This window comes from Bombina bombina, chromosome 3 (genome assembly GCF_027579735.1).
Source record: "Bombina bombina isolate aBomBom1 chromosome 3, aBomBom1.pri, whole genome shotgun sequence".
NCBI classification, from domain to species: domain Eukaryota; kingdom Metazoa; phylum Chordata; class Amphibia; order Anura; family Bombinatoridae; genus Bombina; species Bombina bombina.
This window is the reverse complement of record NC_069501.1, coordinates 709,231,927-709,251,396: the sequence shown is the minus strand read 5'-3', so window position 1 is coordinate 709,251,396 and position 19,470 is coordinate 709,231,927. Positions and strand designations below refer to the sequence as shown.

The window sequence follows — 19,470 nt, the reverse complement described above, 5'->3', positions numbered from 1 at the left end:
AAGAGGGTCTGATTGGTACAGACTTTTATGCTTTAGCAAAAGGAAGAGTTAATTTTAGATTAATCATATCTTGGGTATAAACATATATTTTGCAATCTTTGGCATCTTTTGGATAGTATTATAGGGAGTATGGTCTTTTATCCATTTCCTTAAAATAACCTCTATTCAGGAGTCTGTAACTGTATTGTGTTGAATAAATATTGTGGATATATTCTTTCTACAGATTGCCTGGTGTGCTACTTTTCTGTATATAAGCTTTCTGACTGTCAGCGTATCACACTTTGCTTGTTGGAAGCTTTAATATATATATATATATATATCCTAGTGCTTGTTGCATAAATGATATGCAACTCTCTAAAATACTTTTCTCCTCAGGGGATATTACACTGCTGTCTTTGTTTCTTTCCTTCTCTCTTATCATTGCTCCTTTTTTACTTCCCTTTGTTCATTTATTCTTGTTTTCTTTCCCTAATCCCTTCTACTCATTTTTTCCCAATTTCTTCCTCCTTTATGCTTTGTTCGTTTCTTACCTCTTCCTTACTCCACTCCATCTCTCCTTCATTCCTTCGCTCCCTCGTCACTTATTTTTTTGTTTTTTATTTATGCTTTTTTATTACAATTTGCAATGTTTATAACGGTTACGTGAAATGCTGTCAAAACATACATGATAAAGTATACATCAAGACCCATCCAGATAAACAGTTCAACACACGTATGAAGAGTCCATTACGGATTTGATCCAAACAATTGCAACTAATTGGGTAAGACAGTCCATTTCGCCATGGTCTTAGAACTATTGAGATCACAAAGCTAAGCTTGAGGTAGTGCATCTTGTAACAGAAAAACAAGATTAACCACTAAATTCGTTATAACATATAAGGAAACTCAGTAAGAAGCAGTGTAAAGAACAATATTTTAAGAAAAAACACAGTGAGTAACATAAACTAATTGGATGTCACACTAATATAGATTTTATTAAAGCAAGTATCTAGGTTGAGATGTATCAAGTATGATGGAGTGGGGTGGATGTGGGTTTAACTCGGTTGAAGTAATATAATCAAATGTTGATTAGGACGGACTTCCAGATAAACAGCATATTGTAGTAAGTGCCTAAGGTATCAGTTATTAGGTAGTGATATCTTTCAATTTTAAGGTTTTGCTGGAATTTCAATGTAACCTGGGGACTAGGCAAAATAGGAATATCGAGGGGTTAAGGGGGATCGTCACTAAGCTTTATTATTTATAAAGCACCATTGGGGATATAGATTAGAATAAAAAGGAAAAGACAATTCCATGAATGAGTTACAATCTATAAGTGCTGTACAGAACAAGTGGCCTGTGAGCTTACAATACATGCTATAGGGAACAGATGAGAATGAGGGCTGTTGGGATCTCAGGCTAGGAAATGCAAGAAATAGGTTAATGCAGTTTGTATGCTTCTGTAAACAGGTGTGTCTTTAGGGAAAGCTTGAAATTTTGAAAGATTCAGGTCAGATTGTCATTATTAGACAAGGAGTTCCTCAGAACTGATACAGGCCAAAGCCGGCAGTATAGGAATGTGTAGTGTTAGCAGCTTTATAGTTTTTAGTGTCAAGACTTGAATTTTACTCTTGAAGCTAAGGTGTAGCCAGTGACAGAAATGTTTTCCTTACAAATCGCTGCTCATCCACTGTAAGACAGACAGAAGCCTTCACAATGGACTGCAGATGGAGGAGAATCTCAGTTTTTGCAATGTCAAGTTTTAGATAATCTGTCATTCTTTCCTTTCTCTTTTTTATGTATCTTATTTTAATGTTTCTTCCCATCTATTTTCTCTGTCCTTTCCTTCCCCAGCTGTTTTTTGCTCTTTTTTATTTACCCCATAGCTTTCTATTGTAATGCTGGGTGATGCTGAAAAATGCATTTACTTTTGTGTTTACGTGACCCCTATGTTTTACATAATGAAAGCTGAAAATCAATGAGTGCTGATAAGTGAGCTATTGTCTTCTAAACCAGTGTTTTTCAACCAGTGTGCCGTGGCACACTAGTGTGCTGTGAGAGATCCTCAGGTGTGCCGTGGCACACTAGTGTGCTGTGAGAGATCCTCAGGTGTGCCGTGGCACACTAGTGTGCTGTGAGAGATCCTCAGGTGTGCCGTGGCACACTAGTGTGCTGTGAGAGATCCTCAGGTGTGCCGTGGCACACTAGTGTGCTGTGAGAGATCCTCAGGTGTGCCGTGGCACACTAGTGTGCTGTGAGAGATCCTCAGGTGTGCCGTGGCACACTAGTGTGCTGTGAGAGATCCTCAGGTGTGCCGCGGCAGACTGACAACAATGTGACATATTTTTTATACTTTGCTTGTTTTTTATTCTGGGTCGTTTTTTTATTTTGAGTGAGATGATGACTGATGGGGGGAGGGGACTTTTCCCAGTGCGGGGGTGTCCCTATTTCAAATTTTGGAATATTGGGAGGTATGTGACAGGCTCATCAGGCATCATTTACAACCATGACATATTGACATTCATTCACAGACTATCATTATGATTGTTTGTGAATGAATGTCAATATGTCATGTATAGTTTGTAGGAGGCATGGCATGACAGCACAGTACAGTGTGTGTGTGTGTGTGTGTATGTGTATGTGTATATATATATATATATATACACACACACACACTGTATTAAGCTACAATGTGTTATTTTGTAAAATTTTGGGATGGTGGTGTGCCGCAGGATTTTTTAATGTAAAAAAGTATGCCACTGCAAAAAAAAGGTTGAAAATAACTGTTCTAAACCAGTGTTTCTTAACTTCAGTCCTCAAGTACCCCTAACAGGCTAGATTTTCATGATATCTGATCTAGAGCATAGGTAAAATAATCAATGATGGGTGGCAACAGGTTAGTAACCATGGTAACTGATCAGCTGATTATTCACCTGTACTGTAGTTAGGACATCATGAAAATCTGGCCTGTTACTTGAGGACTGGTGTTGAGAAACACAAACTATAAATCATTAAGTTAGCAACTATTAAAAGTATTTTGTTTAGTAATGTAAACATGTCTGTGCATGGAATTTCTCATCTCTAAGGAAAATATGTAGAGTTATCTATGTCAAGGTCATGTTATATACAGCTATTCCCACCAAGATTCTTTCACTTGGTGTAAGGTCACACAACTAAGTTTAAAACTTTACAGTGAGAGCTTGACAAGTTTTTTTTTTTATTAAAGGAACATTGTAGTGCAAAAGAACCCGCTGCAAATAGGCTCAGTGTATGTGTCTGCTCAGGACCAGCATTTAATCTCAATGGCTTCCTAGTGTTACTTGAACTTTAGACTTGCAGGGTCGGCAGAGCAAAATAACCTGCTCTAACTTGTTAGCATATGTAATTTAAAGAGACAGTCAACTCAAAAATGTTTATTGGTTATAAAGATAGATAATCCCTTTATTACCCATTTCCCAGTTTCGCACAGCCATCATGGTTATATTAATATACTTTTAACCTCTGTGATTAACTTGTATCTAGGCCTCTTTTGACAGCCCCCTAATCACATGACTTATTATTTATTATCTATTGACTTGCATTTTAGCTTTGTTGTGCAGAGCCCACGGGCGTGAGCACAATGTTATCTATATGGCCCGCGTGAACTATATATGAAAAGCAAATGAAAAAGCATGTGATTAAGAGGCTGTCAATAGTGGCTTAGAAACAGGCAGACATGTAGAGGGTTAAAGGTTATAAAGTAAATTGATATAACAATGTTTCTCCAACATAGGTGTGTCCGGTCCACGGCGTCATCCTTACTTGTGGGATATTCTCTTCCCCAACAGGAAATGGCAAAGAGCCCAGCAAAGCTGGTCACATGATCCCTCCTAGGCTCCGCCTACCCCAGTCATTCTCTTTGCCGTTGTACAGGCAACATCTCCACGGAGATGGCTTAGAGTTTTTTAGTGTTTAACTGTAGTTTTTATTATTCAATCAAGAGTTTGTTATTTTAAAATAGTGCTGGTATGTACTATTTACTCAGAAACAGAAAAGAGATGAAGATTTCTGTTTGTATGAGGAAAATGATTTTAGCACCGTAACTAAAATCCATGGCTGTTCCACACAGGACTGTTGAGAGCAATTAACTTCAGTTGGGGGAACAGTGTGCAGTCTCTTACTGCTTGAGGTATGACACATTCTAACAAGACGATGTAATGCTGGAAGCTGTCATTTTCCCTATGGGATCCGGTAAGCCATGTTTATTAAGATAGTAAATAAGGGCTTCACAAGGGCTTATTAAGACTGTAGACTTTTTCTGGGCTAAATCGATTCATTATTAACACATATTTAGCCTTGAGGAATCATTTATTCTGGGTATTTTGATATGATTATATCGGCAGGCACTGTTTTAGACACTTTATTCTTTAGGGGCTTTCCCTAATCATAGTCAGAGCCTCATTTTCGCGCCGGTATGGCGCACTTGTTTTTGAGGACAGCATGGCATGCAGCTGCATGTGTGTGGAGCTCTGATACATAGAAAAGTCTTTCTGAAGGCATCATTTGGTATCGTATTCCCCTTTGGGCTTGGTTGGGTCTCAGCAAAGCAGATTCCAGGGACTGTAAAGGGGTTAAATATAAAAACGGCTCCGGTTCCGTTATTTTAAGGGTTAAAGCTTCCAAATTTGGTGTGCAATACTTTTAAGGCTTTAAGACACTGTGGTGAAATTTTGGTGAATTTTGAACAATTCCTTCATACTTTTTCGCAATTGCAATAATAAAGTGTGTTTAGTTTAAAATTTAAAGTGACAGTAACGGTTTTATTTTAAAACGTTTTTTGTGCTTTGTTATCAAGTTTATGCCTGTTTAACATGTCTGAACTACCAGATAGATTGTGTTCTGACTGTGGGGAAACCAAGGTTCCTTCTCATTTAACTATATGTATTTTATGTCATAAAAAAATTTAGTAAAAATGATGCCCAAGATGATTCCTCAAGTGAGGGGAGTAAGCATGGTACTGCATCATCCCCTCCTTCGTCTACACCAGTCTTGCCCATACAGGAGGCCCCTAGTACATCTAGTGTGCCAATACTCCTTACTATGCAACATTTAACGGCTGTAATGGATAATTCTATCAAAAACATTTTAGCCAATATGCCCACTTATCAGCGAAAGCGCGACTGCTCTGTTTTAGAAAATTCTGTAGAGCATGAGAACGCTGATGATATGGTTTCTGAAGGGCCCCTACACCAGTCTGAGGGGGCCAGGGAGGTTTTGTCTGAGGGAGAAATTTCAGATTCAGGAAACATTTCTCAACAAGCTGAACCTGATGTGATTACTTTTAAATTTAAGTTGGAACATCTCCGCGCTCTGCTTAAGGAGGTGTTATCCAATTTGGATGATTGTGATTATCTGGTCATTCCAGAACCACTATGTAAAATGGAAAAGTTCTTAGAGGCCCCGGGGCCCCCCGAAGCTTTTCCTATATCCAAGCGGGTGGCGTACATTGTTAGTAAAGAATGGGACAGGCCCGGTATACCTTTAGTACCTCCCCCCATATTTATAAAATTGTTTTCCTATAGTCGACCCCAGAAAGGACTGATGGCAGACAGTCCCCAAGGTCGAGGGGGGCGGTTTCTACTCTACACAAGCGCGCCACTATACCCATAGAAGATAGTTGTGCTTTCCAAGATCCTATGGATAAAAAATTAGAAGGTCTGCTAAAGATGTTTGTTCAGCAAGGTTCCCTTCTACAACCAATTGCATGCATTGTCCCTGTCACTGCAGCCGCGTGTTTCTAGTTTGATGAGCTAGGAAAGGCGATTATTAGTAATTCTTCTTCTTATGAGGAGATTATGGACAGAATTCGTGCTCTTAAATTGGCTAATTCTTTCACCCTAGACGCCACCTTGCAATTGGCTAGGTTAGCGGCGAAAAAATTCTGGGTTTGCTATTGTGGCGCAGAGCGCTTTGGTTAAAATCTTGGGCAGCGGATGCGTCTTCCAAGAACAAATTGCTTGACATTCCTTTCAAGGGGAAAACACTCTTTGGCCCTGACTTGAAAGAGATTATCTCTGATATCACTGGGGGCAAGGGCCACGCCCTTCCTCAGGATAGGTCTTTTCAAGACCAAAAATAAACCTAAGTTTCGTCCCTTTCGCAGAAACGGATCAGCCCCAAGGGCTACGTCCTCTAAGCAGGAAGGTAATACTTCTCAAGCCAATCCAGCCTGGAGACCTATGCAAGGCTGGAGCAAAGGAAAGCAGGCCAGGAAACCTGCCACTGCTACCAAGACAGCATGAAATGCGGGCCCCCGATCCGGGACCGGATCTGGTGGGGGGCAGACTCTCTCTCTTCGCTCAGGCTTGGGAAAGAGATGTTCTGGATCCTTGGGCGCTAGAAATAGTCTCCCAAGGTTATTCTCTGGAGTTCAAGGGGCTTCCTCCAAGGGGGAGGTTCCACAGGTCTCAGTTGTCTTCAGACCACATAAGAAGACAGGCATTCTTACATTGGGTAGAAGACCTGCTAAAAATGGGAGTGATTCATCCTGTTCCATTAGGAGAACAAGGGATGGGGTTCTACTCCAATCTGTTCATAGTTCCCAAAAAAGAGGGAACGTTCAGACCAATCTTAGATCTCAAGATCTTGAACAAGTTTCTCAAGGTTCCATCGTTCAAGATGGAAACCATTCGAACACTTCTTCCTTCCATCCAGGAAGGTCAATTCATGACCAAGGTGGATTTCAAGGATGCGTATCTACATATTCCTATCCACAAGGAACATCATCGGTTCCTAAGGTTTGCATTCCTGGACAAGCATTTCCAGTTCGTGGCATTTTCTTTCGGATTAGCCACTGCTCCTAGGATTTTCTCATAGGTACTAGGGTCCCTTCTGGCGGTGCTAAGACCAAGGGGCATTGCTGTAGTACCTTACTTGGACGACATTCTGATTCGAGCGTCGTCCCTTCCTCAAGTAAAGGCTCACACGGACATTGTCCTGGCCTTTCTCAGATCTCACGGATGGAACGTGAACGTGGAAAAGAGTTCTCTATCTCCGTCAACGAGGGTTCCCTTCTTGGGAACTATAATAGACTCCTTAGAAATGAGGATTTTTCTGACAGAAGCCAGAAAAACAAAACTTCTAGACTCTTGTCGGATACTTCATTCCGTTCCTCTTCCTTCCATAGCGCAGTGCATGGAAGTGATAGGTTTGATGGTAGCGGCAATGGACATAGTTCCTTTTGTGCGCATTCATCTAAGACCATTACAACTGTTCATGCTCAGTCAGTGGAATGGGGACTATTCAGACTTGTCTCCGAAGATACAAGCAAATCAGAGAACCAGAGACTCATTCCGTTGGTGGCTGTCCCTGGACAACCTGTCACAAGGGATGACCTTCCGCAGACCAGAGTGGGTCATTGTCACGACCGACGCCAGTCTGATGGGCTGGGGCGCGGTCTGGGGATCCCTGAAAGCTCAGGGTCTTTGGTCTCGGGTAGAATCTCTTCTACCGATAAATATTCTGGAACTGAGAGCGATATTCAATGCTCTCAAAGCTTGGCCTCAGCTAGCGAGGGCCAAGTTCATACATCAACCATCAGGGGGGAACAAGGAGTTCCCTAGCGATGGAAGAAGTGACCAAAATCATTCTATGGGCGGAGTCTCACTCCTGCCACCTGTCTGCTATCCACATCCCAGGAGTGGAAAATTGGGAAGCGGATTTTCTGAGTCGTCAGACATTGCATCCGGGGGAGTGGGAACTCCATCCGGAAATCTTTGCCCAAGTCACTCAACCGTGGGGCATTCCAGACATGGATCTGATGGCCTCTCGTCAGAACTTCAGAGTTCCTTACTACGGGTACAGATCCAGGGATCCCAAGGCGGCTCTAGTGGATGCACTAGTAGCACCTTGGACCTTCAAACTAGCTTATGTGTTCCCGCCGTTTCCTCTCATCCCCAGGCTGGTAGCCAGGATCAATCAGGAGAGGGCGTCGGTGATTTTGATAGCTCCTGCGTGGCCACGCAGGACTTGGTATGCAGATCTGGTGAATATGTCATCGGCTCCACCATGGAAGCTACCTTTGAGTGACCTTCTTGTTCTAGGTCCGTTCGACCCACTCCAGCTGACTGCTTGGAGATTGAACGCTTGATCTTATCAAAGCGAGGGTTCTCAGATTCTGTTATTAATACTCTTGTTCAGGCCTGAAAGCCTGTAACCAGAAAAATTACCACATAATTTGGTATATCTGTTGGTGTGAATCTGCAGGATTCCCTTGGGACAAGGTTAAGATTCCTAAGAGTCTATCCTTCCTTCGAGAAGGATTGGAAAAAGGATTATCTGCAAGTTCCTTGATGGGACAGATTTCTGCCTTGTCTGTGTTACTTTACAAAAAGCTGGCAGCTGTGCCAGATGTTCTAGCCTTTGTTCAGGCTCTGGTTAGAATCAAGCCTGTTTACAAAATTTTGACTCCTCCTTGGAGTCTTAACCTAGTTCTTTCAGTTCTTCAGGGGGTTCCGTTTGAACCCTTACATTCCGTTGATATTAAGTTATTATCTTGGAAAGTTTTGTTTTTGGTTGCAATTTCTTCTGCTAGAAGAGTTTCAGAATTATCTGCTCTGCAGTGTTCTTCTCCTTATCTGGTGTTCCATGCAGATAAGGTGGTTTTGCGTACTAAACCTGGTTTTCTTCCAAAAGTTGTTTCTAACAAAAACATTAACCAGGAGATAGTTGTGCCTTCTTTGTGTCCTAATCCAGTTTCAAAGAAGGAACGTTTGTTGCACAACTTGGATGTAGTTCGTGCTCTCAAATTTTACTTAGCAGCTACTAAGGATTTCAGACAAACTTTGTCTTTGTTTGTTGTTTATTCTGGTAAACGGAGAGGTCAAAAAGCAACTTCTACCTCTCTCTCCTTCTGGATTAAAAGCATTATCCGATTGGCTTATGAGACTGCCGGACGGCAGCCTCCTGAAAGAATCACAGCTCACTCCACTAGGGCTGTGGCTTCCACATGGGCCTTCAAGAACGAGGCTTCTGTTGATCAGATATGTAAGGCAGCGACTTGGTCTTCACTGCACACTTTTTCTAAATTTTACAAATTTGATACTTTTGCTTCTTCTGAGGCTATTTTTGGGAGAAAGGTTTTGCAAGCCGTGGTGCCTTCCATTTAGGTGACCTGATTTGCTCCCTCCCTTCATCCGTGTCCTAAAGCTTTGGTATTGGTTCCCACAAGTAAGGATGACGCCGTGGACCGGACACACCTATGTTGGAGAAAACAGAATTTATGTTTACCTGATAAATTACTTTCTCCAACGGTGTGTCCGGTCCACGGCCCGCCCTGGTTTTTTTAATCAGGTCTGATAATTTATTTTCTTTAACTACAGTCACCACGGTAACATATGGTTTCTCCTATGCAAATATTCCTCCTTAACGTCGGTCGAATGACTGGGGTAGGCGGAGCCTAGGAGGGATCATGTGACCAGCTTTGCTGGGCTCTTTGCCATTTCCTGTTGGGGAAGAGAATATCCCACAAGTAAGGATGACGCCGTGGACCGGACACACCGTTGGAGAAAGTAATTTATCAGGTAAACATAAATTCTGTTTTTGGTTGTGCAAAGCTGGGGAATGGGTAGTAAAGGTATTATCTATCTTTTTAAACAATAACAAATTTAGTGTAGTCTGTCCCTTTAAGTTTAGGAGCTAGTCGGGCAAAAAATGTTGTGAAGGTTCCCCTATATAACCTGTAGAATAGGTGGAAGGTCTTTACATAAAGAATATTAATATAAATATGTTTGTGTGTTATGCTATAGTAGTGCTAAACGTTTTATAATAAGATTTTATCATCCCATGTGAAGCTGTACAAGTGCTGAATGACTGACCCTTCATGGACATGGCTATAAGATGTCAGTGTATTTTAAGGCATGGCACAAATGGCTGTAGATGTGTGTGTACCGTCTAGAAGTGCGAGAGTTTAGGGGCCTAATGCAGAAGCGCTGCAGCACACTGAGAAAGGGTGGAGCTGCACAGCTGCTGTCTAGTAATCTCGCTTTGCAAAAATAGCTAGGCACAAGCAGTGTAAACAAGCGTGACGGCAGGAGTGTTCAGCTTCCCACCCACAGCTCACACAGGCCTGTCTGCATGTGTACAGCTCTGGTGCAAGCTATTCTTCACTCCAGAACTCATTAGCCACACACTATGCTGTTGTGAGAATTCAGCTGATTCTGTTCATTTCACTGTCATGTTTTAGTAAAGGTACGTGATATTCAAATATGCTGTTTGTACCATTGAATGTTACAAAATGTATTGTAGTGCTCTTTTATTTATTTATAATTAGTGTTTGTGTGTGTGTGTATATATATATATATATATATATATATATTATAATATTATGCTTATTTTTCATATACATGATAGAAAATGTTTTGTCCCCTTAAGTTACTTATTTTTTCTTTCTTTCTCTGTATTATTATTTTTTTACTAGCAGCCCAGATCAGAAGTCCATGTATACCACTAGTTACATTCTCCATGGTGTCTTGGAAAGTGATGCACAATTTGCTAAATCATTTTATCTGTTACTTAAGTATTGTAAAATCTGTTTACCCAACGGCAGAGTATACAAAATAAGGAAACATACTCATTTAGCTTTATTTTGGTATATAAAAGATCTGTTTTTGCCCAATGTAACAAAATCAAATCAAATGGGCTAAGCTGCAGAGAGAGCAGATATCAGACGAAGACAGCTTTTTCAAATGAGAAAATAAAGGCAAAGGAGTGATTTCAAAACAATTTAATACACTCCAGCAGGTAAAATGGACAACTGGGATGATTCAGATAGAGAATGTCATTTTAAGACACTTTTAAATTCACTTCTATAATAGAAGTAAATTAGAAAGTTGTTTAAAATTGTATATTCTATCCAAATCATGAAAGAAAATTTTGGGGCTTCGGTTTCCTATCCCTTTAAAGTAAAACATTTTTTTACAGTACACTGTCCTTTTAATAAACATATATATTCTGAGTGTTTCTAGGTTACTTGTATAGAGTAGATAACCTCTAATTTATAATTCTTAGGTGGTTTTATACTTTCAGCATTGAATATTTAACGTATTTTAACACTGTTCATTTTACAGAAAATCCCTGAAGATTTAACACTAGATGCCTTACTGGATATGAATGAGTTAAAGGTGAAAGAAACCATGAAGAGATGTGGGGCAAGCACTGAAGAATGCTCTCGACTCAACACAGCGCTCACTTGCTTAAAGAAAATAGCTCGATCAGGTACAGGGCTCTATGTGTGAGACATGAAACCCAAAGATTTTCTTTTGTGATTCAGATATAGCATTCAATGCTTTTTTTTTTTTTTTTTTTAATCCTGTTTTCTTCTGTTATTTTGCTTGTGGTATTCTTTGTTGAGGGAATAATCTTGGTAGTATGTATGTTGTTCGTGTCTGAAGTGCTACATGACAGTAAACACTGCTGCCATCTAGTGGTTTTACAAATGTTTAACACTTCTAAAGCTTCTTAGTGCTCTGTACATGTGCATGCCCCTGAGCCGTCCTACCTGCTTTTTTGTTTTGTTTTTTAACAAAGAATGTCAAAATAATAATTTAACTCTTACAATTAAATTAAATTGATTGTTGTGTTTTTTTGTTTTTTTTTGTTTTGTTTTTTAATTTGATGCGCCATCTTAATATAAAAAAAAATCTGGGGTTTCATGTCCCTTTTAAGTTATAATGTTCTGAGGCAGCAATATGCTTCTCTCAATAAAAAAACATCGTTTTCTTTTTAGTTTCCATTAGCAACACATTGTTAATGAAGTAAGATCAAGGCCAAATGACTTATCGTTACCAAAAAAATATATATAATTTGGCACAGTCTCTCTTGCAGATAATTATCATAAGTCAATCTGTTTTAATTCATCTGTTAAAAATAACTCAATTGTCATACTTATAAGATCTATTTCTTTAGCTAGATATAGACAATATCTAATATTGCATTTTAAATTGGAGGTCAAATTATTCACATCAGCATAATAAAAGTACAAATATTTCATCTTTGTAGCGTATATACTACAACTTACATTTTATAACTCCTTATGCTTTTACAGGAAAATACAGCAGTGTGAAAGCTTAGGTATTTGTCACATCAGGCAGATATCTCTTTTTATTTGGACATTCGTGCAATTGGTTTTTATGTGTTTTAGTTTAATCGCCACCATTGTCTGAAAACTGACTGGCGGAAATGTAGGAATGTGAGCTATTTCTGCTTTCAGATAAAATGTATTGTCACTTTTTTTTTTTTTTTAGAAACAGACCTTAAATATATATTTATAAGTGTGCTTTCAGCGTTTATTTCAGTAATACTTCCTTTTTTACTGTTTGGCCACATTCATGAGACTATCAACTGTATGCTCGGGTATGAGCCCACATCAAGTTCGCACACAATTCAAAGTTAGCAACTTTTTATTCTCATATCAAATACAGAAGTGTGAGTGTCATTCAGGTGTGATCGATGCTGCGTTCATGCATGTATGGTGTAGGGGACAACTATGTTTAAAGTTGTTTCATTTGTTCAATGAGTAAGTTTGTTTGACGAACCCCTTCACCAATAGCTTTTTATATTTGCACCTTTAAATTCACAACACCATAAAAAAGATAGAATCTGACAGGGCAAACAATAGACAGAATATAAGCAACCAAGACCAGTGTACCCACTTAATTTGCTGATTCTGCGGAGCAGTTAGAATCCTGAAAGTGTTGGTGCAGATTGCTTCTAATACTGTTCTGAAATGCTGGAAAAGGCATTAGCAAGAGAGCTGGAAACAGGCAAGTAATCAGCTGAGCAGTAACTCATGGTTACTAACCTGCTCTCACCCATACGATTATTATTTCACCTATGCACTGGTTCAGCTATAATGAAAACCTGGCCTGTTGGGGCTACTTGAGGACCGTGGTTGAGAAACAATGGTATAGAGTAGATGCAGCTGTATGGGGAATCTATTAAGATTCTAGTTGCTGAAGACATGCTAAATGTTAATATACATGATGTCAGTAGTGCCTTCAGTGTTACCGTTCAAGTATTGATGTAAAAGTACTCCAGATTTAAGCTAGATAACACTACTCATGAGAAGTGAGGGGCAGGATGATGGCAATTCACCATATTGAAGGATTCATAAATTATGGCCTAATTGTCATTTACAAACCACTATAACCCTACAAAAGCTTAAATGCACTATGGAATTAAACCCAATGCTGAATCCATGCTAATCAGATTGCACTAGGTGTTATAAACACAATATTGCTTTAATTTAAAAGCTGCACAGTGACTGAATTATGCCCCCCACAATCACAGTCCAGAAATGCTTTTGCTATTAATACCCCTGAAGCTCAGGATTGTTACCTTTCTGATAACAACACAATCATATTATTCACATTGTTTGTGCAATTAATGACACATTTTTGTTTTGGTGGGTTTACAAATCACAGGCTGAATGGCCTGTATGTTATTTCATCCCTTTTATTAGTGTGTAGAGCTGCTTATAGGTGACATGTGCCACTGACCTGTTTTATGTCTTTTTGAAGGATTTACAGTGAAGTATAAGTAACCAGGCGGTTACACAAAAAGAGTACACATAAAAGCACTTACTCCCTCATTGGTGTGTAAAGGTGTGGCGTGGTGTGCGTGAAAAATAAGGACACATTAAAAACATAACACTTTAATAGAATTAATTAAAAAATTGGGCACACTTAAAAACACTAGAGAACTATTAGAGAATACTGGATAATAGATCTGAGATAGTATCTGTCCACATGTGATAATAGTGGAGATTGGTCAGGTATTCTGAGAGCAAAACTGAGGTCTCAATTATATTATAGATAGATAGCCCAGGTGTGAAATAAATATATTGGTATTAATGCAGACACTGGTCAACACATGCGAGACTAATGAATGGAATCAAGTCCTATCGTATTATGTATAAAAAAGTAGTAAGAAAGAAGACAGCGCCTCATTGTGCAAGTAGGTCTTGAATGTAAAATTCACAGTGAAAGTGGAGACAAAAGGAAATATACTCACAAGAGTATTGGCACCCTTGTTGAAAGTGGTGCGAATAGGCGGGCTGACGTTTTTACAGCAGTCAGTACGCTGTGCCGGATGGCATCCGAGGTCTTAAGTGGACGGCTGTGGGCTCTCCTCAATAATTCGAATCCAAATCCTGTGTAGCTGTGCTGCCAGAAGAGTCAGCGTGCAGCCGCTCCCTGCATGCAATCAATGCTGCAAACTGGAAATGAGCAAATGATCCTATGCAGAGCTGATTTCGATAAAAAACTCTGCTAGTAGTAGAATTGGCTTGGCAGGCAACAATAAAAAAGCCACAGAATACAAGGCTTCATATAAAAGAATAAAAAACACTTTATTGTGATGAGCTTTAACGCGTTTCTCGGCCACAAGCTCCTGGCCGTTTCATCAGAAAAGGTATCACCTTTTCTGATGAAACGGCCAGGAGCTTGTGGCCGAGAAACGCGTTAAAGCTCATCACAATAAAGTGTTTTTTATTCTTTTATATGAAGCCTTGTATTCTGTGGCTTTTTTATTGTTGCCTGCCAAGCCAATTCTACTACTAGCAGAGTTTTTTATCGAAATCAGCTCTGCATAGGATCATTTGCTCATTTCCAGTTTGCAGCATTGATTGCATGCAGGGAGCGGCTGCACGCTGACTCTTCTGGCAGCACAGCTACACAGGATTTGGATTCGAATTATTGAGGAGAGCCCACAGCCGTCCACTTAAGACCTCGGATGCCATCCGGCACAGCGTACTGACTGCTGTAAAAACGTCAGCCCGCCTATTCGCACCACTTTCAACAAGGGTGCCAATACTCTTGTGAGTATATTTCCTTTTGTCTCCACTTTCACTGTGAATTTTACATTCAAGACCTACTTGCACAATGAGGCGCTGTCTTCTTTCTTACTACTTCTAGATTTTGGGTCCTGATCAGACACCGCCAAGACCAGCTGCCGTTTGCTCTTCAAATATTCCTTTCCTCTGAATACTTCTACTGAGATGATAAAGACCTTCAGTATTTGACTTTTGAAACACCTCCGTTTCCAGTCTCCAGTGTCCAACTTTTATCACCACTTCTGGGACTTATTCACGATAAGCCTCTCTCTTTTTTACATGTTTTAGAGTTTATATTATAGAGATTATATATGCTAAATTTGTTTTATCCACAGTTGTTTATTCACCATCGTCGTTTTTTAATTGTGTTTTTTTGGTCACTTTGCACAAAGGTATATACACATATATACATTCTTATAGAATAGGGTTGTTTTATATACAAACAATCCACACTGTTCCACTTTAGTTATTTCACTAAGTGACACTGTTTAACTATTTTAGAAACAGCACTGCACTACACTATTTGAAGACTAATTAATTTGAGTTTGTCTATTGTCTTCTCGCCATTTTTTGGTGTTTTGTTTTTTGTTACATGCCTTAGGCGCACGCTATTACCATTTTTCTATATTTGGTATTTTTCTCTATGTATAAAAAATGCTAGGACATTAGCTCCTGTGCTAGTGCTATTCACATAATAACGCTGTTCACATAATAGTATAGTGTACTGTCAGAAATTCTGAAAATATCTATGTGAAACGTCCTGTGAAAAATTATGTATTGTTAAGATAGGGGATGCTAGTCTATAGCCGAGCTGAGTGGTATATGGAGCAACAGTAATGATTGCATCAACTACAATAGTAGCGAGATTAATTAGAATAGCCTGAGAACTCAGGTTATCAATGTAGAGAGTATTGAAATGCCTTCCTGTGAAAGCTGTATGTGAGAGTTATACAGTTTAGACTAGATATTTTATTGAAAGGTGAATCACTGAAGTAGCCAAATATAGAGGCTATATAGTGATGTAATTACATTATTGTATAACAATGTTAAAAAATCACTTGCAGTACTGTAAAGTTGTTCACCATTCAGTTGAATAATTTTAAGGTTACCAGAGATCTTGCAAGAGTTAGTGCTAGTAATATTGAACTTGGCTTACTTACAGCCATGTAGTTAAAATCTTATTGCATTAAGGGTAACTCTAAGACTACATATAACTCCATATGTGCTGTCGCTAGTTGAAGTAACAGAGTAAATATTAAACTGTACACACTCACACAATATATTAACAATGGGTTATAAGGAAAGCTGTGTGCCGGTGATTATGAGACAATATCGTTGCAGAATTTTGAGTTCATAACTAAGTTCTGCTATAACTTTACTCATGTAATTAGTCCTTATAATACCCTAAAAATATGGTTTATAAGCATATGCTGAGGCTTTTAGAATATAGTCTAACTGGATGGTATCCTGTATAGATATGCAGATTGTAGATATATAATATCGCTTTTACACTGTATCTTATTCGCAATATAGTGTTATAATAATATGTGGTTTTACCTATCAAGTGATGATATACTGCAACAGTGATCTTATATTCATTAGCTACTCAGGAAAGTGCTGTACACTTAACTAATGAGAAATGCTATTATTTGTGATCGTAAATATATTGATTATTGAGTGATTTACTCGATATGAGCCGTTACTTTTGGCCTGCGTATGTAGTAGCTAGTAAGTTTGCTCAAACTCCACAGATTTATATTTCTATTATACAAATATCAATGCTAATGTGAAGCTGTGTAAATTGTTACCATCCAATGTCATAACATAGTTGCTAATTGATAGTTTTACTGTGCTGCTGTGTATCACAGTTCTGTATTCAAACCGGGGAGAGCAGCGGTAATAATGATAACCGTTCAGTGAGACAACAGTTCTCAGAATGTTGGAGTCATGCTCCTGAGTTAAGTAGTCTACCTGACTAATCTGAGTATACGTTAAATCGTCAACTCAGATATCAATATTTACGATTACTAAAAGTTCTACTAGACTTTAAAATAGAGGGGACCCAATTCCCCCTTCTCCTGACATGTTTCGCCGGCTGAACCGGCTTTTTCGAAGGCCATTCCTTTGACTACTACCAGCCAATCCCTCAATATCCAAAGTAGTGCCATCACACATCCTTTCCCTTTTTGAAGGATTTAAACAGGGGCATTATCAGTATAACCGGTGTGTGTGTGTGTGTGTGTGTGTGTTATGGATTTGGATTTTGTGTGAAAGTTATTATGGTTACTTATTTTTTTATTACAGCAGAATTAGTTTATTATCCCTAAGTCAGCGATTAGCCTAGACAGGGGTATCCTTGAAATCTGTTCTGTTAGGGGAACATGAGAACTTCATCTTATAATCATGTGCTAATGGCTGTGTACTTTATAATTACTTACTGGTTTTCTTTTTTTACAGGTGGGGACTTGAAGGATACATTGTGGAATCCTCATGATACACGCAAAGAAAGTTCTTCCCAGTTTCACACTGACCTTTCCTCCCCAGTGGGGGCAGTATGGACCCTGAACACTTCGCTTCCAAAGGCTAACAGCCACCAACCACGCTCCATATCAGTGTCTGCCATCCCTTACTCTGAATGCCCTGTTGCCAGCCAAGGATCTTACAGTTATTTAGACAGCTTACAGGACCCTTTCTCCAACTCCACACCTAGCAATAGGTTAACTCTGAGGACTCCTCATGGGATTACAATTACCCCACCAACTACCCCACAGTTAAAAAGGCATATGAAGCTGAAACCTCCACGGACACCACCTCCACCCAGCCGCAAGGTCTTTCAGCAGCTGCTACCCAACTTCTCAACGCTTAAAAGAAGCAAATCTCATGAGTCTCAACTCGGTAACAGAATAGATGAAGTACCTTCTCTTAAGTAAGTGGAGGTTTTGATGGAACAACTAACAAATCAACTTAACAAACATTTTGAAAGGTTTTACATCTCTCTTTGCAAGTAGTGCGTGAAGGGGCCCTTTAGATAAAGGATATTAATGAAAGAGTTTGTGTTGTGCTAGTTGATTTGTAATGTCTTTTTAAAATCATTAAGATGAATGACGTCATTTATTTAACTTGAAATAAGACCAAAGAAAGTGCTCTTGTTTAGTATCAATATGTGATTTTATTATAAGGCCCGAAAATATTCACTAGTCCCCAGTCCAAGGTTAGTATGAAATTGCAGTGAGCAAGTAAGGCTTAAATATTCCTCCTACTTCCTCATCACCCCAGTCATTCTTTGACTTTTGTCACGTTAGGAGGTGGCAGAGAAGTGTCAGAAGATTCGGAGAGTCCTGAAAAAGGGTATCTGCCCTTCGAGATAGGACTGGCGTTTTAAGTAGTCATGTTAACCTCTCAGTGAGAGTATTGATGAAAGTTAGAGTCTGGAGATGCAGGGAAAGTTTTTCTGCGAAACCGTCAATACTACTGCTATTAGCTCCTAAGCAATCAGTGTTGACGAGTTTCACTGCCTGCTTTCTCTCACTCAAGTCCATGTCAGGAGCACTGCTATAAGACTGTTACACTTGAGAGGCTGTGTTCTGTTCCACAGCATGGATCCTGGAGGTAAGATCGTTTAAATTTTTACACATAAAACTCTACAACAGGGTCACAGTGTGGCTCCTTTATACCTTGATAGGATCCAGGGTTAATATCCTCTGAAGGGGGTTTATTGAACAGTTGGGGTTAATTAATCAGTGTATTATTTACAAGCTGCTTTGTGTGATTTTTTTTCCTGGGCTGATAGACTGTGTGTGTTTGGCTGGAACAAATGGGTTTCACTTTTAAGTTTCACTTTCGTTTTTTGAAAGTGTTGCACAGCTCCTATTACTTGCTGTACTTGTAATAACAGGGAAAGTACTGTCTTGCACTCCATGTCACTGGGTGTGGTCTATGTTCATTTCCTCCATTCCAGCTGAGACTTGAACCTGAGGAGAGCATTTCCTCTGTTAACTGTCTGAGTCTAGGAGGTGGTAAGTGCCCCAGCCATTGGGAGTATAAAGGTGCAGTTTTCTATAATAAAAACGTTTTTATTTGTGTCCTTCTGTGGGAATAACCTTAACTATGGAGGACTCTGACATGTTAGAAGGTACTCCTTCTGTACTAAATCATACCTGTTTATATTGTGAGGATGCCATGGTTTTCCCTCCCACTCAATTATGTTCCACATGCCTTAACACCATTATAAAGTCTAAGAAGGGAGACAAGCCTGCTAAGTCTCTTAGTCCCTCTGAGCCATCTACCTCTCAGGACTTGTCCCATGAGATTACTACCCTTGCTACATTATCCACTCCACATGCAGTTCCCCGTAGCACATCTAATCCTCCATCCGGAGAGGGCATTCTTCCTGCAGACTTTGCCGTGCAGTTACAGTGTCTGCGGCCCTTAGTGCATTACCTCAATCTAACAAACGTAAGAGAAAGGTTAAACATAGCTCTCCTGACCCCGAGTCATCTAAAAATTTATCGGATTTAGCTGTTCTGTCCCAGTTATCCGATGATGAGTTAACCTCTGTAGCTTCAGAGGGTAAACTTTCTGAATCGGAGTCCTTAGCGTCTAAGCCTCCTCCTGCGGAGGAA

General features: G+C 39.6%; 1 protein-coding gene across 1 annotated transcript in view; it reads left to right on the top strand.

Moving 5' to 3' along the window:
- The window catches only part of KSR1 (kinase suppressor of ras 1), a 574,092-nt gene that overhangs the window by 364,313 nt on the left and 190,309 nt on the right, over positions 1-19,470 (top strand). The window contains exons 3-4 of the mRNA XM_053707516.1: positions 11,085-11,232; positions 17,306-17,774. Coding sequence (XP_053563491.1) covers positions 11,085-11,232; positions 17,306-17,774 — 617 coding nt within the window. The remainder of the gene's footprint in view (positions 1-11,084; positions 11,233-17,305; positions 17,775-19,470) is intronic.